General features: G+C 39.0%; 1 protein-coding gene across 1 annotated transcript in view; it reads left to right on the top strand.

Moving 5' to 3' along the window:
* TMC2 (transmembrane channel like 2) overlaps window positions 1-25,094 on the top strand; it is a 499,206-nt gene that overhangs the window by 454,507 nt on the left and 19,605 nt on the right. Inside the window, exon 16 of the mRNA XM_044058938.1 lies at window positions 8,905-9,022. Coding sequence (XP_043914873.1) covers window positions 8,905-9,022 — 118 coding nt within the window. The remainder of the gene's footprint in view (window positions 1-8,904; window positions 9,023-25,094) is intronic.

Below are 25,094 nucleotides of genomic sequence, written 5' to 3'. Positions count from 1 at the left end.
TTTTTGAAACAGTCACCAAAGCCATTGATGAGGAAAGGCAGTCCATACAGCCTACCTCGATCTGGCTAAGGCCTTGATACAATACCCCATTCGGGTATCATTGAAAAACTCATCAGCTTAAATGTCAACCCATACATCACAAGATGGGTTGCAAACTGGCTGAGTGACAGAACCCACAGGGTCAGAGCTGCTGGCGCCATGTCAGACTCAAAGCCTGTCACAAGTGGTGTCCCACAGGGCTCAGTCCTGGGCCCACTCTTGTTTGGCATCTACTTTTCCGAGTACAAGCAAACACAGGAGGGTTATGGCTGACAAAGTTTGCAGATGACTGCAAACTGGGCGCCATAGTAGAAAACACATCTGACACAGATATCCTTCAGAAGGGTCTCACAGAAACGGATAACTGGTGCCAGAGCCACGGCCTAAAGTTAAATGCCAAAAATGTATAGTCATACCCTTGGGAAAAACAAGGTTACCCCTAGCTACCAAATAGGTGGCAATCCACTGAGCACAGAAGAAGTTATCAGGGACCTGGGGACCCAGGTTGATAGTAGTCTGTCATTCGACACCCATGTAGCTAAAGTAGTTAGGAAGACCTTCTACATTGCCCACCTTATCATGAAGGGATTCTCATCTAGATCAAGGGAGGTCATAGTCTCCCTTTACTCATCACTCATCAGACCAATGATTGAGTACAATGCCCCATTCGAATGTATCTGACCCGACACTTGCAGCAGCTGGAGAGGCCACAAAGTTCCTCACCAAAAGGATAAAGGGTCTCAAAAATCTGTCCTATGCTGCCCGACTGAAAGAACTCCAGCTCTATTCAGTCGCACCGCTTGCTCAGAGGTGACCTTTGCCTAACATACAAGGCCATGTCAAACCCAGATTTGATGAATATGCTTCACCTCAAAAAATCTAGATCCATCAGAGCCACAAGGCGGAGACTTAAACCTTGACACGGCTATTAATAGGGCGTGCTGGAGGATAGATTCATCACCCAAAGACTCCCTATGCTGTGGAACAAAATCCCGGTACATGTGAGGCAGAGCACCTCGCTGGCCTTGTTCAAGAGAAATCTTGACCAATGGATGGGAGATCGCAGATATACCCCAGGGATTACCTCAGTGTCACTGCTCGACAGAGGCACAGCAAAATAATGGGTATAGTTCCCCATACTAAAGGGGTGGCGTAAGCCACAAAACGATGGGCTAGGCTTGTAAATGCCCTCGGGCAGATAGCCTAGTATGAACCTATGAACCTATGAACCTATGTGCAGGAGGAGAAGAGGCGGAAGGCATGAACGAAGGCAGGTAAAGGCTAGGACTGTGATAATGAGGGTTGGAACTTTGAATGTTGGCAGTATGACTGGTATAGGGACAGAGCTAGCTGATATGATGGAGCAAAGGAAGGTTGGTATATTGTGTGTGCAAGAGACCAGATGGAAAGGGAGCAAGGCTAGGTGTATCGGAGGCGGGTTCAAATTGTTTTATCATGGTGTGGATGGGAAGAGAAATAGCATAGGCATTATCTTGAAGGAACAGTAGTGTTTTGGAGGTGAAAAGAGTGTTGGATAGAGTAATGTTTATGAAGCTGGAAATTGATGGTGTAATGATGAATGTTTTAGTGCATATGCTCCACAAGTTGGGTCTGCGATGGATGAGAAAGAAAAATTTTGGAGTGAGTTGGATGAAGTGGTGATGACTGTACCCAAGGGTGAGAGACTGGTGATTGGAGCAGATTTCAATGGGCATGTTGGTGAAGGGAGCAGAGGGGATGAGGAAGTGATGGGTAGGTATGGTGTTAAGCAAAGGAATGCAGAAGGTCAGATGGTAGTGGATTTTGTGAAAAGGATGGACATGGCTGTGATGAATACGTATTTTAACAAGAGGGAGGAGCATAGGGTGACATACAAGAGTGGAGGAAGATGCACACAGGTGGATTATATCTTATTTAGAAAGGCCAGTCTGAAGGAGATTGGAGACTGTAAAGTGGTGGCAGGGGAAAGTGTAGTTAGGCAGCATAGGATGGGTGGTTTGTAGGATGACATTGGTGATCAAGAAGAGGAGGATGAGTGTGAGGGCAGCACCAAGGATCAAATGGTGGACATTGAAAAAGGGTAATTGTGAGGTGATGTTCAGGGAAGAGTTAAGACAGGCACTGGGTGGCAGTGAATAGTTACCGAATAGCTGGGTAACTACAGCAGAGCTAGTAAGAGAGATGGCTAGAAAGGTGCTTGGTGTGACATCTGGAAAGAGGAAGGAGGACAAGGAGACCTGGTGGTGGAATGAAGAAGTACAGGAGAGTAATACAGAGAAAGAGGTTGGCGAAGAAGAAGTGGGATTGTCAGAGAGATGAAGAAAGTAGACAAGAGTATAAGGAGATGAGGTGCATGGCAAAGAGAGAGGTGGCAAAGGCTAAAGATAAGGCGTATGAAGAGTTGTATAAAAGGTTGGACACTAAGGAGGGAGAAAAGGACCTGTACCAATTGACTAGACAGAGGGACCGAGCTAGTAAAGATGTGCAGCAGGTGAGGGTGATAAAGAATAATGAGGGAAACGTACTCACAAGCGAGGAGAGTGTGTTGAGCAGATGGAAAGAGTACTTTGAGGGGCTGATGGATGAAGAGAATGAGAGGGAGAGAAGGTTGGATGATGTGCAGATAGTGAATCATAAAGTGCAGTAGATTAGCCAGGAGGAAGTAAGGATAGCTATGAAGAGGATGAAGAACGGAAAGGCTGCTGGTCCAGATGACATACCTGTGGAAGCATGGAGGTGTTTAGGTGAAATGGCAGTGGAGTTTTTAACTAGATTGTTTAATGAAATCTTGGAAAGTGAATGGATGCCTGAGGAATGGAGAAAAAGTGTTTTGGTACCAATTTTTAAGAATAAGGGTGATGTGCAGAGCTGTAGTAACTACAGAGGGATTAAATTGATCAGTCACAGCATGACGTTATGGGAAAGAGTAGTGGAAGCTAGGTTAAGAAGGGAGGTGATGATTAGTGATCAGCAGTATGGTTTCATGCCAGGAAAGAGCACTACAGATGCAATATTTGCTCTGAGAGATTTGATGGAGAAGTACAGAGAAGGTCAGAAGGAGTTGCATCGTGTCTTTGTGGATTTAGAGAAAGCATATGACAGGGTGCCTAGAGAGGAGTTGTGGTATTGTATGAGGAAGTTAGGAGTGTCAGAGAAGTATGTAAGAGTGGTACAGGATATGTACGAGGGTAGTGTGACAGCGGTGAGGTCTGCCGTGGGAGTGATGGATGCATTTAAGGTCGAGGTGGGGTTACATCAAGGATCAGCTCTGAGCCCTTTCTTATTTGCAATGGTGATGGACAGGTTGACAGACGAGATCAGACAGGAGTCCCCGTGGACTATGATGTTTGCAGATGACATTGTGATCTGTAGTGAGAGTAGGGAACAGGTGGAGGAGACCCTGGAGAGGTGGAGATATGCTCCAGAGAGAAGAGGAATGAAGTTCAGCAGGACAAAGACAGAATATATGTGTGTGAGTGAGAGGGAGGATAGAGGAATGGTGAGGATACAGGGAGTAGAGGTGGTAAAGGTGGATGAGTTTAAATACTTGGGATCAATAGTTCAGAGTAATGGTGAGTGTGGAAGAGAGGTGAAGAAGTGAGTACAGGCAGGATTGAATGGGTGGAGAAGAGTGTCAGGAGTGATTTGTGACAGACGAGTACCAGTACGAGTGAAAGGGAAGGTCTACAAGAGGGTAGTGTGACCAGCTGTGTCATATGGGTTGGAGACAGTGGCATTGACAAAAAGGCAGGAGTCAGAGCTTGACGTGGCAGAGTTGAAGATGTTAAGATTTGCACTGGGTGTGACGAGGATGGACAGGATTAGGAATAAGTGTATTAGAGGGTAAGCCCAGGTTAAAATGTTTGGAGACAAAGCCAGAGAGGCAAGATTACGTTGGTTTGGGCATGTGCTGAGGAGAGATGCAGAGTATATTGGGAAAAAGATGCTAAGGATGAAGCTGCCATGTGGCAGGAAAAGAGGAAGGCCTAAGATAAGGTTTATGGATGTGGTAAGAGAGGATATGCAGGTGGCTGGTGTGACAGAGCAAGATGCAGAGGACAGGAAGAAATGGAAACAGTTCATCTGCTGTGGCGACCCCTAATGGGAGCAGCCGAAAGAAGAAGAAGTTGTTACACTAAAAAATGGTATGCTGATGATATTGCTATAACACTTCCTTAAGCAGAACAGCTGTGCAATAAGGGATGTTTGGCAAAAAGCAAACACAGGTCTATAGTTACTTAATAGTCATGCAGTCCAGAAGACCATTACGGAGCCTAGCCCAAATTCCCATAGTGCCAAGGTACTGTTTAAGTGACTTGCTCAAAGTCACACAGCAGGGAAATAAAGTTGGAAAATTTCAAACCATGTACCCTTAGCAAAGGAAGCAGCTCATTAACAATTCAGAGATTTAGTCCTCTGCTGTAACTGCCAGACAGAGTAACATTTTTTAACTAAATACATAAATCCTTTACAACTGATCATGTGGATAAGACTATCTTATTATTATCATCACTCAAAATAATGCACACTATATAATGTGACAAATGGCAACCCCTTCACAGTTGCTGTAGGCTGTAAAGAAGGTACTGCAAAAATATATTAGTAAAATGCAACACGGTTAGATTATATTACACAATCCAGGCCTATTAATGATATCTGATATTCTCAAAATCAGTGCTGGAGCACTGTTCCTGCATTTCCAGTTCCCAAAATGTAAAGCTGCAGTAGGCAGCTATTCTCCTTCAAAGAGCTTTGTAGAGAAGCAGCAGGGTGCCATTCTCCTTAAAGGCACTTTGTAAAGCAGCAGCAGTCAAAACTTAAAACAACCATCCTCCAGCTTCCAGTTCCAATCAAAATGTAAAGTAGCAAAGCGATTTTCCATACTTATTCATTAAAATCATCTACCATTCTCCTCCAGCTTCCTACTCAATCATTCAGTAAAGCACTTCCTGTGTGTATACTTCCTGTATTGTCACTGGTCCGTCTGTGTACTATGTTCTTCTAATACAGAGGGAGACTGTACTACAGGTGCAACTGGAAAATAATTGTTTTCTTAGCTGGCCATGGCTCTCCCGAAGTTGCTGGCCCTGGGTGGCCACCTGTTTCGCCCATTTATAATTTGGCACTGCCCCTTCCCCCAGAGCAGTTGAGCCAGCACTGGTCATTCACTTGCACCCTCTGTAGCCATCTCCTCTAATTCCTGGCTTGTCAAACAATTCCAGATCATCCCTGGTCACAAATAGGGCTTTATCCCTTTGTACCACAGAGATAACCAAGCTTGAGAGTAACTTAATCAAATCTATGTCATGATTTGAGAACTAAAAATACTGAAAGCCCCCAAGTTTTGAGAACTCAAATATTGAAAACTTAATTAATACAGGGGAGTAAGCCCCCACCCCCTGTGCTGACAACAGCTCTTGATAATTATATATACCAACTTTGGGATCGCACAGCAGCAGTAGGGAAAATGTAAATTGTCATTTTCAGTATTTTGAATTTCAGTATTTTGAGTTTATAATTAAATTAATGGAACCCACTTCATCTAAAATTATTTCTCTGTCATTTCAAAGGTGCTATATTTCCTATTTGCAGATTCTTTGAGTGGTAGTGTGTATACAAATATTTTACCTTTTCATTTGTCTAATCTCCAGAAATGAACTGCAAAAACACCACATGCTGAATATGCCTAACCAATAAACCTTCCCTGAAAGCATAACTCTAGGCTTTTTTCCTCGTGATTATTTAGTTTTGCCCTAGACTCCTTATATCCTAATACAATAATAATAGAGGAGATTTACTTCACAGAAATATGAGACAACATTCTGGAGTAAGGCAGGAAATCATCCATAACTGCTGCTCTTGTTATAACAAAAGAATAGAATAATAACTCAATGGAAATATGCTACATATTCTATTGTTTTAGACACAACCTTGTCAAGGAGCACTGTCCATTAAAATATTTATCAAGCAAGTAAATCTAAAATGATCAAAAATGAGTGCCTTGGTTGTAACTTTTAGATAGATAATACACTTATCAGGATACTGAAAACACTATTCAGTTATCTAACCTCATAACTAAGTTATTTTATTGTACCTTAAAATACTCAGTTTATTTGGTAATTTGCTTTACTGTCTAGATCTAGTACTATGTGAGACAAGTAACATAACAGTAATACATATATATTTTCATTCATCTTTATACAAAATGTTTGCAGTACTAGTTATACATTTTGGACTTTTGCTCTCTTCCCCATCCCTCTCATTTATCTTTTATCTCCCTGCTTCTCTCAGTCTGTTGAAAAATTTAATAATGTTTTCAGATTGACAGAGCACTTGCTAAGACATAGGCTCAGACTCAGCCTTTTGCAGGGAAGAAGCCACTTTTAGCTTGTCCCCAACATATTTTTCTGTTGCAGTCTGCCTCTGACAACTATTTCTCCTGGGCCCTTTGCAGTTACAATTTCACTCTTTGTCATTCCAGACATCGTGGCTTACCAGGCTCAAGTGTTTGTTTTTTTGTATTAATTTATTTTTGCAGGATTTGGCCCCAGAATGTTGACTATTTATTTTGAAGTTTTTCATCTAGCCTGGGGTAAGAATGCAGTCAACTAGATTTTGACTTGTCCTGTCTCCTTGCTAACAGTTTTAGACTGACATTAGAGAGACAAATGAGAGAACAGACAGAAGCAAAGAACTATGTTGTATACATTTTACAACTGATGAATCATCCTTTCTGGAAATAAGGGCCGCAGAATAAAACCTGTTGTCCACACTGCTTTTTCCAAGAGTCTGGCTTAGTGCCTAGAATCACCATATTTGACTGCTCAGGAGCTATTAGTTTTTCTCCATAGACTTCCAGCTCTGACTAATCTGGAGCCATTATTTCTCTATGGATCTGCAGCATTACCTAATGGGAAGCCATTAGGGTTTCTCACTGGATCTCTGGTACATGCTTTTCTGGAGCCATTAGGATTTTTCAATTTTCTGTGACCCCTAAAATGCTCTGTATTTTGTTTGGTGCCAGAAAATTCCAGCTTTTTATAGCAGGCCTTCATTTCCATTGGAAAACTATATTATATTGATTAATATTTGTATTACATGCTTAAAGGACTTTGAGACATACAAGACCCTACTGCCCATAAACAAATGGCAGAAATTCTACTTTAGCAAAAATGTTTTAAGACAAATCAATATGTGTATCTTTTGAGGGTAATTATACTATATATGGTAAAGAAAAATGTGCTGCACTTTATAGACGTTTTTGTTATTAAATTAGTATAATAAATAATTGTGCTTAGTCTAGCTAAGTTATCTACCATTTAGAAAAAATATACAGTTTGTCAAGAGAATTCTAGTCAGTTTTTTTGTTTTCTACACAGCAGTTTCTCAACCTTAGCCATCTATAATCATCAGTATTGTATCACTTACCTTCTCAATGAACTAAGAGTGTGTGGCATATCTATCAGATGGAAAATTCATCTCTGACATAAAAATACTGTTATCATATTTATTTTTGTCACTGTAGTGTACATATTGCAAACTATCTATTAAGTTTCAATGAGAGTATTGAAAGATGGGTACCAAAGGCCAGTAAGGTGGGGGGACAAGTCTGCAGGTTTCTATTTGCCTGGTTAATGGTTCCTTCTAGTGGCCAGGGGCCTTCACACAGGTAAAGTTATGGATAGACCTTGCAAACCATTTGCAGGTGATTAGTTGTGTGGAAGCATGTGTGTTGAACTTCATACACAGGAGCAGGCAGTTTAGCTTATACTGTTTTATTTCCAAGTTTCTGTTTCCACACTGGGAAAGCTCTAATCAACATGTTAATCAGTGTGCAGCCATCTTTAAGGTCCACTATTGGGGTAGTTTGAGTTTTTCTGTTTTCTACTAGGGTAGGCCAAGTGAAATGTATCCTTCCTGTAAAGGCTGCACCATACTGTGATGGCCCTATTGTTTCTCTGTCATGGTTTTGGAGGAAGAATGAGATCTGGTTAATGACAGAAGTTACAGAGAACTTCAAAAATATTCAGAAACTCATTCACCAGTGCCAAGTCACAGAAGTCAGGATTAATTGGCCAGGCTTGATGATGATTACTTATTTCAAATACTTTGTCTATTTATAGCATTGTCATTATGGTAAAGCATTCTGCATCACTACTTTTTATGTAACCAAGCTTGTGGAGAAATGTTACACATAGTCTGAGGGTGGAACGCTTGCAGTACTGTTCTTGATAAATGAGCACTGAATTGTGTTACAGCCCTTTTAAAACTTCATATTTTTCAACTGCACTTATTAGATATTCCGCAACATATACAGATATGTCCTTCTTCTCTGGCATTCCTTAATTCGCTTAGTTTATTTTAGTTGTAGTCTACATGTTGATGCTGTATATTTGTCTGATACTACAACCCTTTAGCCTAGAAGCATTCAAATAAAATGCAATAGTTCATACTACAACTAACACTGTATTGTTGTACTAATATGGCTACAAATCATGTTACTTACATTATTCCACAAATGTGCTGTTCTACAAATATTATACAAATACCATTTTACCATTGTTTTATTGCTGTCACATTGTTATATACACTAGTAGTAAGGTACTGCATGACTAGATTGCTAAATTGCCACTCTTACTGCTGTTTTAATAGTATTTCCAGTAGTTCTGGTCCATTTAGCTTAACAGTTCCTTAGAATGCACCCCTGTAACTGTGGCATGTCATTAAGAATTTATAAGCAGAAACGAAATCAAGCTCACTTTGTGCAATCTTAATTTTAATAAATATTTATACACTCATACACACTTAAATTCACACTATGCATTAAATCAGTATATGCTAATCTGTGACTTTTTATTTCAACAGCAACATGAAGAAGAAAAAAACAGACTGAACAACAAAAGCACCACCAATGAAACCATGCTCGATCTTGAAGAGCTGCTACCTGTTAATGCTAGAAACAAAGCAGCATTAGCTGAACAAGGTAATATGTACATTTCACATAATAAAAGATAGTCATTGTCAAAGAATCAAAAAAAAACTTCAGCATCATTTCAATAAACTTAGCCCAAAACAGCACTCAAGTCAATTAACATAAATAATTAAAAACATGTTTAATATGGGGACACCTGCACCTCCTTCTCTATTAAGAATCAACCCCAATGTGAGAAATCATGGAGAAACAGCTATTACCCTTACCAACAAATTCAGTACCACTGAAGTCTGACATGGTTACAACTAATACTATGTCACTCTTCTTGTGTTTTGCACATGCACTAAAGGATTGATGTTTCTTTGTCCAGTGGCAGTGGAAAAAAAAAAAAAAAACATCAGAACCAGGTATACTCAACAGCTAATCAAATTAGCAACAATATAAGTGGAATTCAGAATCCAAAACGCAGGACATAGGAAAGTGGCCCCTGGTTACTCAAGTGTTCCAATGTGCACATATTACAGTCCACAAAAATGTGCTAATATGTTTTACAAAAACAAAATACTTTTATAACAAGCCTCATGTAAACATGGGTATCAGTATTTTTACAATGGTTGAAATGAAAACTAATGACACTAGAAAAGAACTTTAGAAAGATAAATAGCACACCTTACATACAAAATAGAAATATACTTGTCATACACATGCAGAGTCTCAAATCTCTTGCTAGTCTGTAGGACCCTTATAGAAAAAAAAATACAGTCTGATGTCTCAAAAGCATAGCTGCCTGGAATTTCCATTAAGAAAAATTAGCTTTTTGAAGTGACTGATAATTTACAGTACAGCATATGACCTGCAAAGTGATGCACAAATGAGCAGCAAACATTTGTGAACGTTAAATCAGAAGACTGCATTAAGGGTGGCATGAAGAAACGGCTAGTTTGTAAAGTCTGTGGTACATGAGAGGATGTTTCACAAGGTACAGCAACAAAGTTGTAGAGTTTTGCCACAAATAATGATTTTCTTGTCACTGTGCAAAATCAACTTTCATGGCAGAACTGCAATGCATGAGGTATGACCAGCATAATTAACACGTTTACAAAATAAAAAAATAACACACACATGAGCATTGAACAAATGAAATACAAGTTCATGGTCTGTGGTTCTTGATAGCTTTGGCACATTTTGAGAACTATGATATTCTATGTAAAAGGCTGATCTCACACACACACACACACACACACACACACACACACACACACACACATGCATGCATGCATGCACATGCGCACACACACACGCTGTCGCTGTCTCTCTGAAGTCATCTTTATTTGTGGTAGAACTACGTGCTGATGACAATGAAGTTGTCATGCTGAAGTGGTTAGGACTCAAGAAAAGATATGCTGGAAAATGGGGTCCACAATCTTAAGGCATGGCCAAATCACAAGAGACTGAGAGCATCTTCACTCAGGGATTCATACTAAAATGCATTAGAGCACTGATACCATGGTACAGCTAGTAATGAAAGAGAAATTATGCTATGTCAGAAAGGAAGTGGATACAGAACCCTGGTTTGTGAGTATAGCCTGTAGTGAGAGTAGCAGAACTCACTTGAGAGCTGCCTGAGCATGGCTTCCATTGAAGGATTGGAGTGCCTACATTTGATTGGCTGGCCTATGGGATGGAACAGGCTGGATTTTGATCTGCCAGCTTCTGAAGAGGCAGAACTTTACAGACTTTAAAATATATGTGTTTGTTTAGTTTGGTGCTCTTCAGGATGGGGCTGCTGATAGTGATGTTAAAAGCAATCCAGAGAAGATAACAGGAGGATGTACGAAGAGGAGGAGAATGACACAAATATGTTTTCCATCTGGGTTCTTACTGTTTGGAGGTAGAACAAAAACTTCATTGGCTTTCTAGGAATGGGTCTACAGTAAATAAGCATCTGGTGAAAGTAGATATGTTCACGTGAGTACTACCAGAGCTTGGATTCTATTGAAAAAAAAAAACTGGATTACCTGTTTTTTAAAATGTAAGAAGAATTTTGATTGGCAATCGTTTGTGTTTGTGTGTGGAGGGGGCATCATTCAGACTGCTTTAATAACCATGAAATCTGGAAAAGACAACAGGAGACTACCTGTGAGGAGACCACCAAACACCTTTCCTTCTGGGTTCTTAGTGACACAACATACTACAAGGACTTCATTGGGAATCTAGGAATGTGTCTTTAGTATACTATAGCCTTTTGTGAAAAGAGAAATCCATGTAACAGTTATCTTACCTTGGGTTCTGTTGACATATCACCCTGAATATTGCTGATTGGATGTTTTCTGCAATGGTGTGGTCTGGATTTTGAAGGAATAGCTTCTGCGGGGGCACAGCCTTGCAGACTTTGAATAACTGGAGTTTTGATCATGTCAGCTCTCTTTAGTGCAGGACTGCTTACAGAACTCTTAACATGCAATATAGAGAAGACAAGAGACTACAGCAAAGAAGAAGACCACAGGGGCCTTTTTCCACAAGGACTCTTACTGATAATTGTCCAACTTTTACAGGTGTAATAAAAAGTTGTGTTTATTAATACAACAGATTTATGAAAAATATTATATAGACCAAGAAACCATGGCTGTTTGGAAAAAGAAGTGACTAAGGAAGTGCAAAATATAAACGGCAAAATCTAGAGATTTTTAAAAGGTATAAAAAAATTATGGACATGGGAAAGAGAGAGAGAGAGATCTGAAATGGTACAATATTTATGGAAAGGAGAACAAATTAATCAATACAAAAAAGCAGCCCCAGAGATATTCAAAGAGAAATGCAGGCAAAGGAATCCAAATCTGTAGAATTTCACAATACAAAAAATACGATCACAAAGAGGGAACTTAGAACACAAAATTGGTAAAGTAGAAGTTTAAAAATAGAGGTTGAAGTTATGGAATACAGCAAAGTGAAGGATTTAGTGTAGAAAGTCTAACACAGGTTATATCACAGCATGATGGAACAAGTCCTCCAAGTAAGGAGAAACAGAAGGAAAAGGAGACATCTGAAGAAGTATGAACATGGGAAAGAAAAAGATTTAATATGGTGCAATATTCATGCCAAGGAGAAAGCAAAACTAATCAGTACAAAAAGAGCAACACCAAAGATGTTTGAAGAGAAACACAGGCAAAGGCATCTAGATATGGAAAAATCTTACAATACAAAAACTAAGAAAACAAACAGGAAAAGTATAAAGGATTAGTAATGGAGAAGTTAAAGAAATAGAAAGTGAGGTTATGGATTACCTGCAAAATGAAGGATTTAGTGTAGAAATTCTAACTCTGATAACATCACAGCAGGATAGAGCAATGGATCTCAATTAAGGAGAAAACAGTGGAGTGGGAAACATCTGATCAATTTCCATATGAATATACTTTGGAGGTTTCAGTAAGACGCCAGTATAACAGTTAAGCTGGAGTTGCACAGTAAGACACGGAACAGTCAACTGTGGCAACACTGATGTAGTTAATGCTGTGGAGTGATAGGCCAGTGAGTTCCCATTTGAAAGAGCAACAGATGACACAGGATGAAATTGAAGAAAATGTGGCAGAGGATGATGCTTTGGAACTTTCTATAGAATGCTAGCAGGAAATGGAGAACAAGGAATGTGCCCTCAGTTTAGAAGAAAATTATCTAAGAGAAGAGTTGCTTGATTTAATAGAGATGGACAGACATTAAGATCAATGAAAGAAACATTTATTTATTTATTTATTTACTTATTTTACATTTGTTGACCAGGATAGTCCGACTGGATACATGTCCATTTTCAGCAGAGGCCCGGGGAGAAAAGCTCCAACATAGTCTCAATGACAGACAGTTACATATTAGAGTTTAGGATAGAAAAGAATAAAACGCAATTTACATACTACATACTACCACAAACTACCTTGCTCTAACAAACCAACATACGACAGTTCATTATACAGATCTTTAAAAACATGCTAGCGAAATAATTAAGACAGATTATAGTTTAGAGTTTGGCTAATATACAATGTACATGTTTTGGGTTACATATCCCCACCCTAGGTTGTCCTTTTGGGCCTGAGAAATTAGTATGGCCTTGGTTTAACGAAGAGGAGCTAGTCTGGGTTTGAACATGGACAAAGCCAATGTGACTTAAAATGGAGTTTTAGACTCTTTTTGAATTGAGCTGGGGAAGTAATAAGCATGAGGTTGTTGGGGAGGGAGTTCCATATTTTTCCAATGGCATTAGCGAACAGAGCGTCACCGCCTAAGTTGTGGGATTTGAATGTTTGGACAAGGATTCTGTTTGATGAGCGAAGGCAGCTTAGATTGGTGTAAGGAATTATATTTTTCAGTGCAGGGGTGTTATCAGGTTGTTTAAGAATTTTAAATGCTTCTATGAGTTGGTTCAGCTGGAGAAGGTTTGGGAGTTCTAACCAGCCAAGTTTTTTCAGGTTAAAGCAGTGGTGTGTTCTATAGGGCAAGCCAGTTACAAATCTGGCAATATGATTATAACAACATGAAAGTTTGTTCAGGTCAGATTTGTTAAGGTTAGTAAGCATGGGAGAGGCATATAGAAGGGTAGAGAGAAGGTGTGAGCAGGCAGTGGCCGCTTTGGCCATTGGGGTTAGGAAGTTTTTATCCTGTATAAGGACCCAAGTTTCTTGTTTACGGACTTAATGATTTGGGTGATATGCATATCAAATCTAAGTTTATTGTCAATGATAACTCCTAGTAGCTTTGTGTAGGATTCTGGGAAGATGATGGTACCATTGTTGGATTGTATAGTAAAATGTGTAGGAGGGGATTTATTCGTTGGGTAGAAGAGAAGTAGCTTGGTTTTGTTTGGGTTTAAGATCAGATGATGATCTGAGAGCCAGTTTTCGACTGTGGTAAAACTGAGCTGGGTTGTAGCTAGTAGGTTTTCTAGAGAGTCATCGGAACATATTAGAGTTGAGTCATCTGCATACTGAATACAGATGGCTTCAGGGATAACTGTATGGAGGTCATTTATAAAGACTGAAAAGAGAAGAGGTCCTAATATGGAGTCTTGAGGAACTCCTATGGTATTTGGTAACAGGCAAGGGAGCTTATTCTGCTACAGTACTGCTTGTTGTTTACCAGAAAGGTAGGCATGAAACCAGTCAAGAGCTGTGTTGCCAAGGTACAGGGTTTTCAGAGTGTGGAGAAGTAGCTGGTGGTTCACCATGTCGAAGGCTTTCGACAGGTCCAGAAAGAGAGCTGAGGATATTTTTTTGTTCTTCCGGTTATGGTTGATTTTTATCGGTAAAAGAGAGGAGGGCAGTGGTCGTGCTGTGATGAGGTCTAAATCCATGTTGAGAGTTGGTCAGTAGTTTATTCTGGGTGAGATAGTACATTAGTTGTCTGTGCACACACTTTTCCATGATTTTGGCAAGTGGTGACAATACGGCTATTGGCCTATAGTTCGATAGTTCTGTGGATGAGCTACCTTTATGGAGTGGTATAACATAGGATATTTTCCATATTGAGGGGACTGTGGCCTCTGTTATGGTTCTATTGATTAGGATAGAGATAGGATAGGCTATGACATCTGCAGCTATTTGCAGATATTCAGCTGGGAGTAGATCTGCAGAAAGGGTAGCTGGCTTTTGCTTTTTCAGTAGGGATCTGATAAAGGATGTGGAGACAGGCTGGAGGTTAAAGGAGAGTAGTGACTTGGGCATAGCATTTTTTAATGTGGAGCAGGGGGGAGGTAGTTGGTTGGCTAAGGACTGAATAGTCTCAGTAAAGAAAGTATTAAAGGTATTTGAATAGATTACAGAAATTCAATAAAACCCCAAAAGTTAGAAGTTTGATAAAACAAATTAACACAGTAATTAGGACTGTTCATGGAGATTCATGCAATATAACAGAAGTAAATAGGATATATTACTGTGCAGCTAAATTAATAACAGATAAAGTCTTAAAAACACAGGGCAGTAGGGAAAAGGAAGGGGAGAAGAAGTATTGAATAGAGAAAACTATAAAGCAATTAAGACAAGAAGTGTCACTGTTAGAAGAGTATAGAAGAGGGAATGGATCAACAAAAATACTCAGAAAGATAGACGTGATAAAAACAATGCTCAGTATCAGAACAGATCATGATCTATTGTGCACTATCGCAAATAATAAACTAAAAATATCAGCACTGCCAGAAACACGTAGAAGAAATGCAGATAAATATAAAGGATAACTACAAAATAAGCAATTTATTGATTACCGAAAAAGTTTTAGAGAAATTTGGGAAAAAAGGCAAAAGGAATTGAAACACCACCAAAAAAACAGAAGAAATAGATACATTTTGGAGAAATATCTATGAAGAGCCTTAGAATATAAAGATGCTAAATGGGAACTGGGATGAAGTAATGGCCAGAGAGATTGAAACAAAGTTAAGAAATGCTCTTAATTTGACTAATTTGAAAACCCCAGGCCCAGATGCAGTACCTAACTTCTGGCTAAAAGTATTAACATCTTTACATGAAGATATAGCCACAAGTAAGAACTATTTATATGAGCACCCTGAACAGACATCAGCCTGATGAACAACAGAAAAAAAATACTCCTACTTAAAAGTGAACCTACAGGCTATCCTAAAAACTATAGACCAATAACTTGCCTTCCGACAATGTATAAACTCTACACTGGAATTGATGCAGGCAGAGTTTGTAGTCATAAAGAAAAAAACTCAATCATGACAATAGAAAAGGGTAACAAAAGAAGTCATATGGAACAAAGGATCATTTGTTGTTAAAGTCATAATGGAGAACTTTACAAATGGGAAGAATCAAAGTAAGTATGGCATGGATAGACTATAAAAAAGTATTTGACAGTATCTCACATTCATGGATAAAAGAGTGTTTAAAAATGTATAAGATACATCCTACACTGATCAATTACATTACAGTGACCATGAAACAGCAGCAGACCACTTTGCAGTTAAGCCATGATAAAGGACGAATTATTATTCCAGGGATAAAAATTCAAAGGGGGATATCCCAATGTGACTCTCTGTCACCTCTGCTCTTTTATCTTGCCCTTAACCCATTAAGCTGTCTACTTAACAGATTAGGTCATGGCTACACTTTGGCTCCCAAAAACAGCAAAGTGTAAAGACTTCTCATCTTCTTTTTGTAGATGATTTAAAACTGTATAGTTCATCAGATGAGGAACTGAAAGCACAGCTGCAAGTTGTCAAAACTTTTTCAAATGATGTAAGAATGTCATTTGGTCCTGATAAACGTGCAAAGCAAACTTTAAAACAGGAAAACTGCAGCACCAAGAAAACATCAGTTTGGGACAGGAATGTGATATAAAAGAATTTGAGCAAAAGGGAATATATAAATAATTGGGAATTGATGAAGGATCAACAATAAAACATGAACTAATGTGAATAAGACTTAGTAAGGAATATTTTAGAAGACTAAAATTAATACTGAAATCAGCAGTGACATCTAGGAACAAAGCCCATACTATAAACCAATTTGCTCTTCCTTTTCTAACTTACAGTTTTGGAATGATTGAATGCTCCCAAAAGATTTTGAATTGGTTAGACAGAAAAAATGAAGGATGCTTCATGCTCATCAAATGATTTATAAAAATCAGTATATACAGATCCATAATTGCGGGACTATATACATATCTGCTGACCTCACAAGACCCAAACATAGTGAAAGGTTTGAAACATGAGGAGAGTAAGTCTAAGCTGACTCCCCTGCTTAGTTTAGCAGAAGCATATCAGTGTCAAGCAGGAATGGAAATCAAACCAGAAGTAGAAAAAAATCAGGCAGCAACTGAATGTGCCAAAAAATAAAAGAAATAATACAAAGTGAAGGATCAAATGAGAAGGCAAGAAATGTGGAAAATGCATAAATACAGTTGCAAGTATAGAAAACTCTTGGAACAACCTCATGTTGGTTAGGACTGAACACAGGAATGATTAAGGACAGGTGAATTTAAACCAAAAGATGAAGGGTTAATATTGGTGGCCCAAGATAGTGGACTATGTACACATTGGTTTACAAGGTTCCTTGAACATGTGGGAGACAGACAAATTTAGGTTTTGTAAAACAGAATTGGAAACAGTCGCACATCTTGTTGCTGGTTGTGATATAGTAATGACAGAAGGACTGTATACTGAAAGGCATAATAATGTGGCAAGACTGTTGCATTGGAGATTGTGCAAACATTATATTGAAGTAGCTGAAAAAGACTGGAAACATGAGCCACAAAGTATTATAGAAAATAATGAAGTTTATATCACATGGGATCACCCATTACCAACAGTTTAAAAAATAGATGCAAGAAAACCAGATAAAGTAGTCCACGAAAGAAGATCATTGAAATTGCTACACCCAGTGACTACAATGTCTTATATACAGAGAGACACAAAGTCATAAAATACCAGGATTTGTAGGCAGAAATGAGGGCAATGTGGAAGGATACCCAGACAGTTCCAATAGTAGTAGGAGCAACCGATCTGAAAAAAAATAATTTACAGTCTTATTTAGATATACTACTGATACATGTAACTCCATATGAATGGCAGGAGGAGTCATTACTGAGTACATTGCTGGTACTGCAAAGAGCATTTCTGGCTAACATCAAAAACTGAAACAATACTAATTTCATAAACTTGAATCATTCTTTGACTTAAGAATGAGGTCCATTCCCATTATGGTACTAGAAACCCCAAAGACTTGGAGAAATTAAATGTGTGTAAAGTGGCTTTTGTTGGGTGGAGCTTTATAGACCTTAAATAAATGGAGATTTGCTCAGCTCACCTCAGTGTTGGGCTGCAGGCAGCACTCTAACACACAATCCAGAGAAAATAACAGGAGATTACATAGAAAACCACATTGAACGTTTCTGTCGGGGTTCTTACTGCTTCAGTGTACTACAAGGACTGCATCAGCCTCCCAGAAATGGATCCAGTGTGCCATCATTTGATAAGACTAGAGGCTTCCATGTGTCAGCAACTTGATCTTGGGTTCTACTAGGCCTTTTCCTAATAGCCCAGCTAAAGTGGCTGGCTTCTGATGGAGCTGAAACTTAAATCCTTTAAGAAAACAAAGATTTGTTCTTAAGTGCCATTCATTGTTGGTTTCTAGGCAGCACTCTAATGCACAATTCAGAGAAAAGAACAGGAGACTACAGAGAAAGAAGAGATCAGATTTGTCTTCAAGTACTTACCTCGTGATACCTGGAAAATGATTTTTACTTGCTTTTCCTCTACAAATATTCTGTTTATGCTACAGTGACATTTAAATTGTACACTGGTCTAGCAAGCTATTTCCTAACAAGGGAAGGTGATTCTGCTATTATTTTTATGAAAACTTGTTATTGCTCATACAGCAGTGCAAATTTTAATTGGCCTTTGTGTTCTTGGTTGCTTTCTTAAACTTGTGTTTGCAGATGTCATTACTCTATTTTTGTTAGGCTACAAAAAAACAGAAAAATCTTGAGCTGAATGCCAACATTACTATACCAACAAAGGGACTTTTAATTGTTTTTGCACTTGAATACACTTGCACTGATTTTTAAAAGTTACATTATATACTATAAATTATTCTTTTTTATATCAGAAACTAGTCTCCCGAAATATTAATGAGGGAAGGGCTACTACTTTGTTTCTAAGCAAAATTGCTACTGGTCACATATTACATTTTAATTGGTCTATGTGCTTTTGATTGTTTGCTAATGTTGCCACTTTATTTTGATGGACTGAGACAAGTTCCTGGTTTGATGGCAATACCAGTCCCACACCACCAGGAAAATGACTTTTCACTTATGTTTTTTTTTTTTTTTTAATTTACAATGCACTACTGCTAATCCTTAAAGTTCTGATTTGTAATGTAGTGATTTTTTTTTGCATTTGAAACTGGTCTAGCAGTTTATCCCTGGTGAAAGAATGGACAAATGCTATTTCTATGTGCAGTTCTTATTGGATACACAGCAGTGTAAATTTTAATTGGCTTGTGCACTTTGCGTTGTTTGTTTAATGGTGTGTTTGTGGATGTTCTCATTCTGTTGTGCGGGGCTGTGACAAGACAAACATGCTAGATTTACCCTCAGTACCAAAGTCTGAATACATAAATGTTATATATATTCACTTGTGCATGTTTTTTGAGCTTCTAGCCCGCTCCTGTGTGAAAAATATTCTTTATTGTCCACTGGAATTGCTGAATGGGTAAAACGCATATTCCCTGCCTGCAAAAAAAAAACAAGATATTAGACATTTTTTATCCAGTTCAATTATATGTTTGAATATCCAAACAGTTTGATTATCTGAACTACCCTAGGTCCCAGTTATTTTGGATAATAGACTCTGTGCTGTACTTAGAAGCCTCCTGCTCTGTGCAAAATTAATCTAATAAGAATCTACTCTATTTCTTAAAAAATCTACCTTTTTAATATATCAGACAGGCTACTGCTAGGTATACAGTTCAGCTCATAAAATCTACTTTATTAGCATGTTATGCACCTTGACACTATATATCACAGGACAACTCTCTGTCTTTACATCAACTGTTGGCCTTAGGCAGTACTTGTATTGTTGCTTATTTTAAACATGTGTAGAAAGTCTCACAGGACAGGAACCTTTGAGACCTTGTAAATTAAACAGAGGTCCTTCTACTGAAATCTGTATGATAGTGAGAATTAGGATGGGGCTCTGATGCATTCTGTATTGGATATAGTGCTCCCAGCATTGATCTTATAAAATAAAGATTGAGGATGTCTGATTTTGGTCATGTGTTTGATCAGACACATACTAAAGGGGCATTATATTAAATATTGGGCTTAATAACAGAGGCATAATAGCATCTATGGATTGGGGGGATATGCTTTTGGTAATCAGCTGGGTTAGGTGAAAGGATTTAATTATACAGGCAGTGTGCTTAAAGGAGAGCTCATTTTCAATAAAGGTACTCAAGTCCCTAATAACACTTTCTGTTTTGAGGGAGGTGTCTTCTAAGTGAGAGATATAAAGGCATTGGTGTTTTCCAAAGGACACAGTGATAAACTTTTTTGCATTTATACTATGTACCTGGCATCATGTACATGTATGTGACAGACCCTCTTGAAGGAATTTGGAGTCAGCAGGCCTTTTTATGATAACCCCATTTTGCATTCACCTGTAAACCAAACGTAGTCAGCTAGAGTCTCTTTGCATCAGCTTAAACATCAGAGAAACATATACCAAACAGGAGTAGACCCAAAACAGAACCCTGAGAGACCCCACAGGTAATGTGCTTTTGATGTAAAGGGAGCTACATGCTTAATTTGATAGGTTCTTTCCATGCACCACTTTGCTATGCAATGGGTTACATACAGATTTACAGTCAGTTTTTTATAGTTTATCCAAAATACCAGGGGCAGAATGGTGTCAAAGGCCTTAGCTAGATCAATACATGTTGTGTGATGATTTTATCCACATCTGTGAGTGACTTCCTCAATAAAATTCACAAGTATCAGCAGACAAGATTTACCTTTTCCATACCCAAACTGATTTGGGTCAATGGATTTGATGCTGCCAGTGATTTTGGTTATGATGTCTTTGATTATATGTCCCATTGCTTGCAGACAGGGCTGGTAAGACTAACTAGTTATTTTCTTTAGTGCTTTTTTCTTTTGCTGCAAAGTATTTATAGCAGGTGTCCACCAAAGGGAATTGTTTCTAAATTTAGCATTTTGCTTGTGCAGATGTCTTATTGAAGGCATTTAGACAAGCATAGAAGTTTCCTGAAAATGCAGCAGAGTTTAGCACAAGGTCCTTGAGAAGAGGAAATATGTTAAAACTTGATAGGTCATCCAGTAGCTGCAGGGAGTTAGCCAACAGAAATCCCTTAGGATAGGAGGGTTTGTGGGCCTGTTAGGTTTGGTTCTGATGGTGAAGACCACCACGTAGTAGTTAGAAATAAAAGCATATAGTGTAGATGTCTATAGTGCTTGTGAATACTTGATCAAGTACATTTGTTTCTCCTAATGGGAGCAAGCACTAACTGGTCAAGTGATTTGGCACGGATGACAACAAGGAAGCATTGTAAATATTTATTATCAGTAGTATAGATCTATAGCTCGGTAAGTGAATTAATAAGGATAATTGTGTTTAGTTCGAAGGTGGGGGACTGAAAGTATTTTAGATAAGCCTTATGGGTAGTAGGTGTGATGGAAGGGGATCCATAGTGTGCCAGAAAATGATAGGGAGTCTTAATTATAGTTATTCAGGTGTGGGACAGTTCTAGGTTATCTTGCCAAATACACCTAGATATGAGAGCTGTGAAGGAGCAGAGACACTACCATCTATTGTAGATGTGTCCATAGTGGCAGATCTGAAGATGTGGTTGACATTGCATTCTCTTATGGATGATGTGTCATCAAGGCACCTGAACAATGTTTTATGGAAGATACAGATGTCCATAGTTTCTAGGTACAGTATTTTTTGTTACAGCTTCTAGCATTGAGCAGTGCTACCTTTACATTTTCCATGTTAAACTTTCATATGCTAGATGTGGCAGAGTGACTGCATAAAAACAGGCATAATGGGGATGGAGAAAGTTTTAGCCCTGAGGGGAGAGGTATATATTGCAAAGTACAGTAAGTTGGCTAGTCAGCCATCTCCTTCCACGTGGACACATATTGGACCCACCCCTATGTAATGACAGCAGAACCTCAACCAATATCATGGTATCATTCTCAGTGTGATGGTAGAATACTGCTCATGACTATCTGCATACCAGGCTCAGATTCTTACTCAGAGAGCACAATCATGGCTCTCATCCTCAAGGATGTGCATTTCAAATTGTTTGCTCCCACATATAAAACAACCATGTTGTATGTTTACTTAGGGTGAAGGAGCATGAGTGCCCTAGTAATATACTGAATCCATATAGAGATGTGTGGATTGTTGCAGTTGCAACTCAGAGGTATCTGAAAGATCAGATCTGCAGAAGGTCCTAATGCATCAATCCCATCATATGTGCATTGAGGATTATTAACCTGCTGCAACCCTTATTAACATTTAGGTAGTCACTGCCAATCCTGTTCCCCCATTCAAGCCACCCCCCCCCCCGGGTATAATGGTCTCTTCCTCCTCCCCCATTCCCAGAGAGAGAGAGAGATACAAGGAATTCCTCCACCTCTTTGACACACTTCTACGTTGATGTCCACCACTGTGGTGGACATATCCTTGGTAATGTCATATTTCTTTTCCTTTGCACATATTATCATATCAATACACTCCTTCACACTTGTTGCAGAGACTTATGAGTGTTCCCCACAGCATTCATGTCCTGCACCACTCCATGCCAAACCTATTAAAAGGGGCACCTGCAGAGCTGAGGCAGCTTGTTGGCCCGTTATGCCAGGTAGATGACTGGTATGAGCCTATCAGCATGGTAAATGATGCCACTAGCATCACTCGTTCTAGTGAGCAGTGCCAATTCAGTGATCTGCACTGGCATCACTCTGACCTGCTTCAACAGCAGGAGGAAGAGATTATGGAAAGAAGGACAAATGTACTAAAAGCATTCTCTCTCTCTTCCTGTTAGGTGCACTGAGGTACACATACTTCATTTTACTGCAGTTGAGGATTGAGAGCTCACTGTGGTAGGGTATTGCAGGTGGAGATGGAGTCTCCTTGTTTGCCAGTCCACTCTACAACTGCATTGGATAAGCACCATATGTGTGTACTAACATGCTCTCTTTTTCTCATCCTTCTACAGAGCTACTCATGGTAGACATGGTGGAGTGATGATGATTGTCTTGACCTGCATGAATCGATGCTTCAGGTGCCGGGTTCCAATGGCCACCAGGCCTGTTTCTTAGTAGGGGGGCAGGGGTCACCCTGCTGGTGACCTGGAGGGAACACTTGTGACCTTCATGGACAATTTTCAGGAGAGTGGCATAGGCTGTAAGTTTTAGTCACTTTGCAGTATCAGTTGTGAAGGCTGGTGACTACCACTGTTTAATAACTGGAGTACCTTTTGTCACAGCACATCAAGTCACATTCATTAGGCCACTGGGGGAATGGCATGCCCATCATATCAACCACAGAGGTGACCAATGGCTATCTGTTACCTTCTGGTCCAGCTTTGCATCCCACCATGGAGTCTGCCTTAGTCCCATCCAAGTGTCCCTCTCCCTTATTTGTCTTTCTCAATATTTTCTTTATTGTCCACTCCTCCCTATCATCAGCCATAGACCCCAATCTGTCTGTTATGCACTTTATGTTTGTCTGCTCCTGCTTATTTCTCCTTTCTGTCTCTATCCCAGCCACAGCTGTTCCAAGCTGCTATCCCAAACTGTCATTTTCTCTATATACATTTTAAATTGGGCTCGCCCTCACAAACAATCCCCCTTCCTTCAAACTTCATTCACTGAGGTTACCCCTTTATGTTTCCCCCCTTTTCTACTTCATTGTCTCACCCATTTTCCCCATTTTTGTGATGAACTGTGTCAGCATTTTGCTGTGATGACCTTCACTGGGCCATCTGGATGACAGTGAATTGCAGCTATGTGGTAATCCTTTGCACATCACCATGCATGAACAATGTCATACTAGCCTGCCTTGGGCAGTAACATCTAGCATATCAAGTCACACATCCTTCTGTGGCACTACTCTTCCACTCTACTTGCTTAGCAATACGCCCCTGTTAACAAGGCATCTCTATTTTACTATGCAATCCTTTCATCAGTATGTCAGTGCTTTGTAAGCTCTGCACAGATGTAAAGCAGTTTCCTGTGAGTCCCAGCTTTAGTGATAGAATACTGCAATAGTGCTCATGACTGCTAACATGGATACTATGTAAGTAGTAAGAAAGATGCTAATGATTGTATTTACTCAATCAAATAACAAAGTTGGTGGGCATCAGCAGAATAAAGTTTAATGCAAGACAAGGTGAAGTCACACAAATGCAAAAGTATAAATGCAGGAGAAGTGGTCTTTTTTTAGTGAAAAAAATACAGAAATAAAAATTCAGATGTAATTATATTAAGCTATTTAAGCATAAATTTGTGTGAACATTAATAAAATGCAGTTCTGCATTTATAGAGGTTTTAAAGACAATACTCAAAGATATTCAAATATTTTTTACAGTTGTAGAGTGATCTGCCATTGAATTCTATTTTATTAAATGTGAGATGTGAGCATACAAAAATAAAAAAAAACACCTGGGGTTTATAAACTGTTTCCTAGAATTAGTTGCAATAAACCTTCATGAAGTTGTCCCTTACCCACCTTTACATACGTCTCAACTGTCCTTGATTTTCACTCATATTTTAGCTCTATCCTTCTTAATCCCTCCTATAACTGGTAACTTTTGGAGGAAAGGTGGTGAATTACACTTAATGAATAATGACAATAACCAAGAGTTATAGACCTTTACTTCAGAAAATGTATATTAATTCACATGCTCTGATTCTGTCAATGTCTCAAGTTAATAGCACTAATATATATTTTATAAGTGTCCCTGATTTTTTTCTGGATTTGTCTCTGATTCTGTTGAAATTTGTCCCTGATTGGTTGAGAGCTGTTCTTTACACTATCCTTTTACTGCAACAGTCTCATACAACTCTAAAGTTTTCTGTGGCTTGCAGTGAACAAAATGATTCAAGGAAAACACTTCAGGGACCTATCTCTCCACCTGAGAATAAGCCTGAATCATTCACTTCCTGTTGTTATCCAAGCCTGCATCTCCCTTTCTTTTTTTCTGCCGATTCTATTTGCCTTCAAAAAGTCAGTGCACTCTAATAGTATCCCCAAACTTTCCTTCTCTTTTCTTAAGTATACCTGACCATTTTTCTGTGCATCTTCTCATACCCAAGCCCCTCTCTCCCCTATCCAGTTTGGTGACACTGAATTACACACTTACTGTTAGCCCACTAACTCTTCCTGTATAAGGACTATAGACCTGAACACAGATAACAGTGTCTCTTAGTGCTCAGCACACTAAAAGGATGACCTCAGCACTTTTGGAATCTACATATTGTACTATAACCTGAAAATCCTATAATCCTTTACCACTGCATTTAGCTGAGTCCTTCCTAATTCCAACAATATGTAAGGGAACTACAGCTAACTTTCAGCTTTGTATCACTTCTC

Source organism: Protopterus annectens, chromosome 17.part0 (genome assembly GCF_019279795.1).
Source record: "Protopterus annectens isolate FY-2018-M chromosome 17.part0, PAN1.0, whole genome shotgun sequence".
NCBI classification, from domain to species: domain Eukaryota; kingdom Metazoa; phylum Chordata; order Ceratodontiformes; family Protopteridae; genus Protopterus; species Protopterus annectens.
The sequence above is the reverse complement of the archived record's forward strand: the minus strand, read 5'-3'. Positions and strand labels throughout refer to the sequence as shown.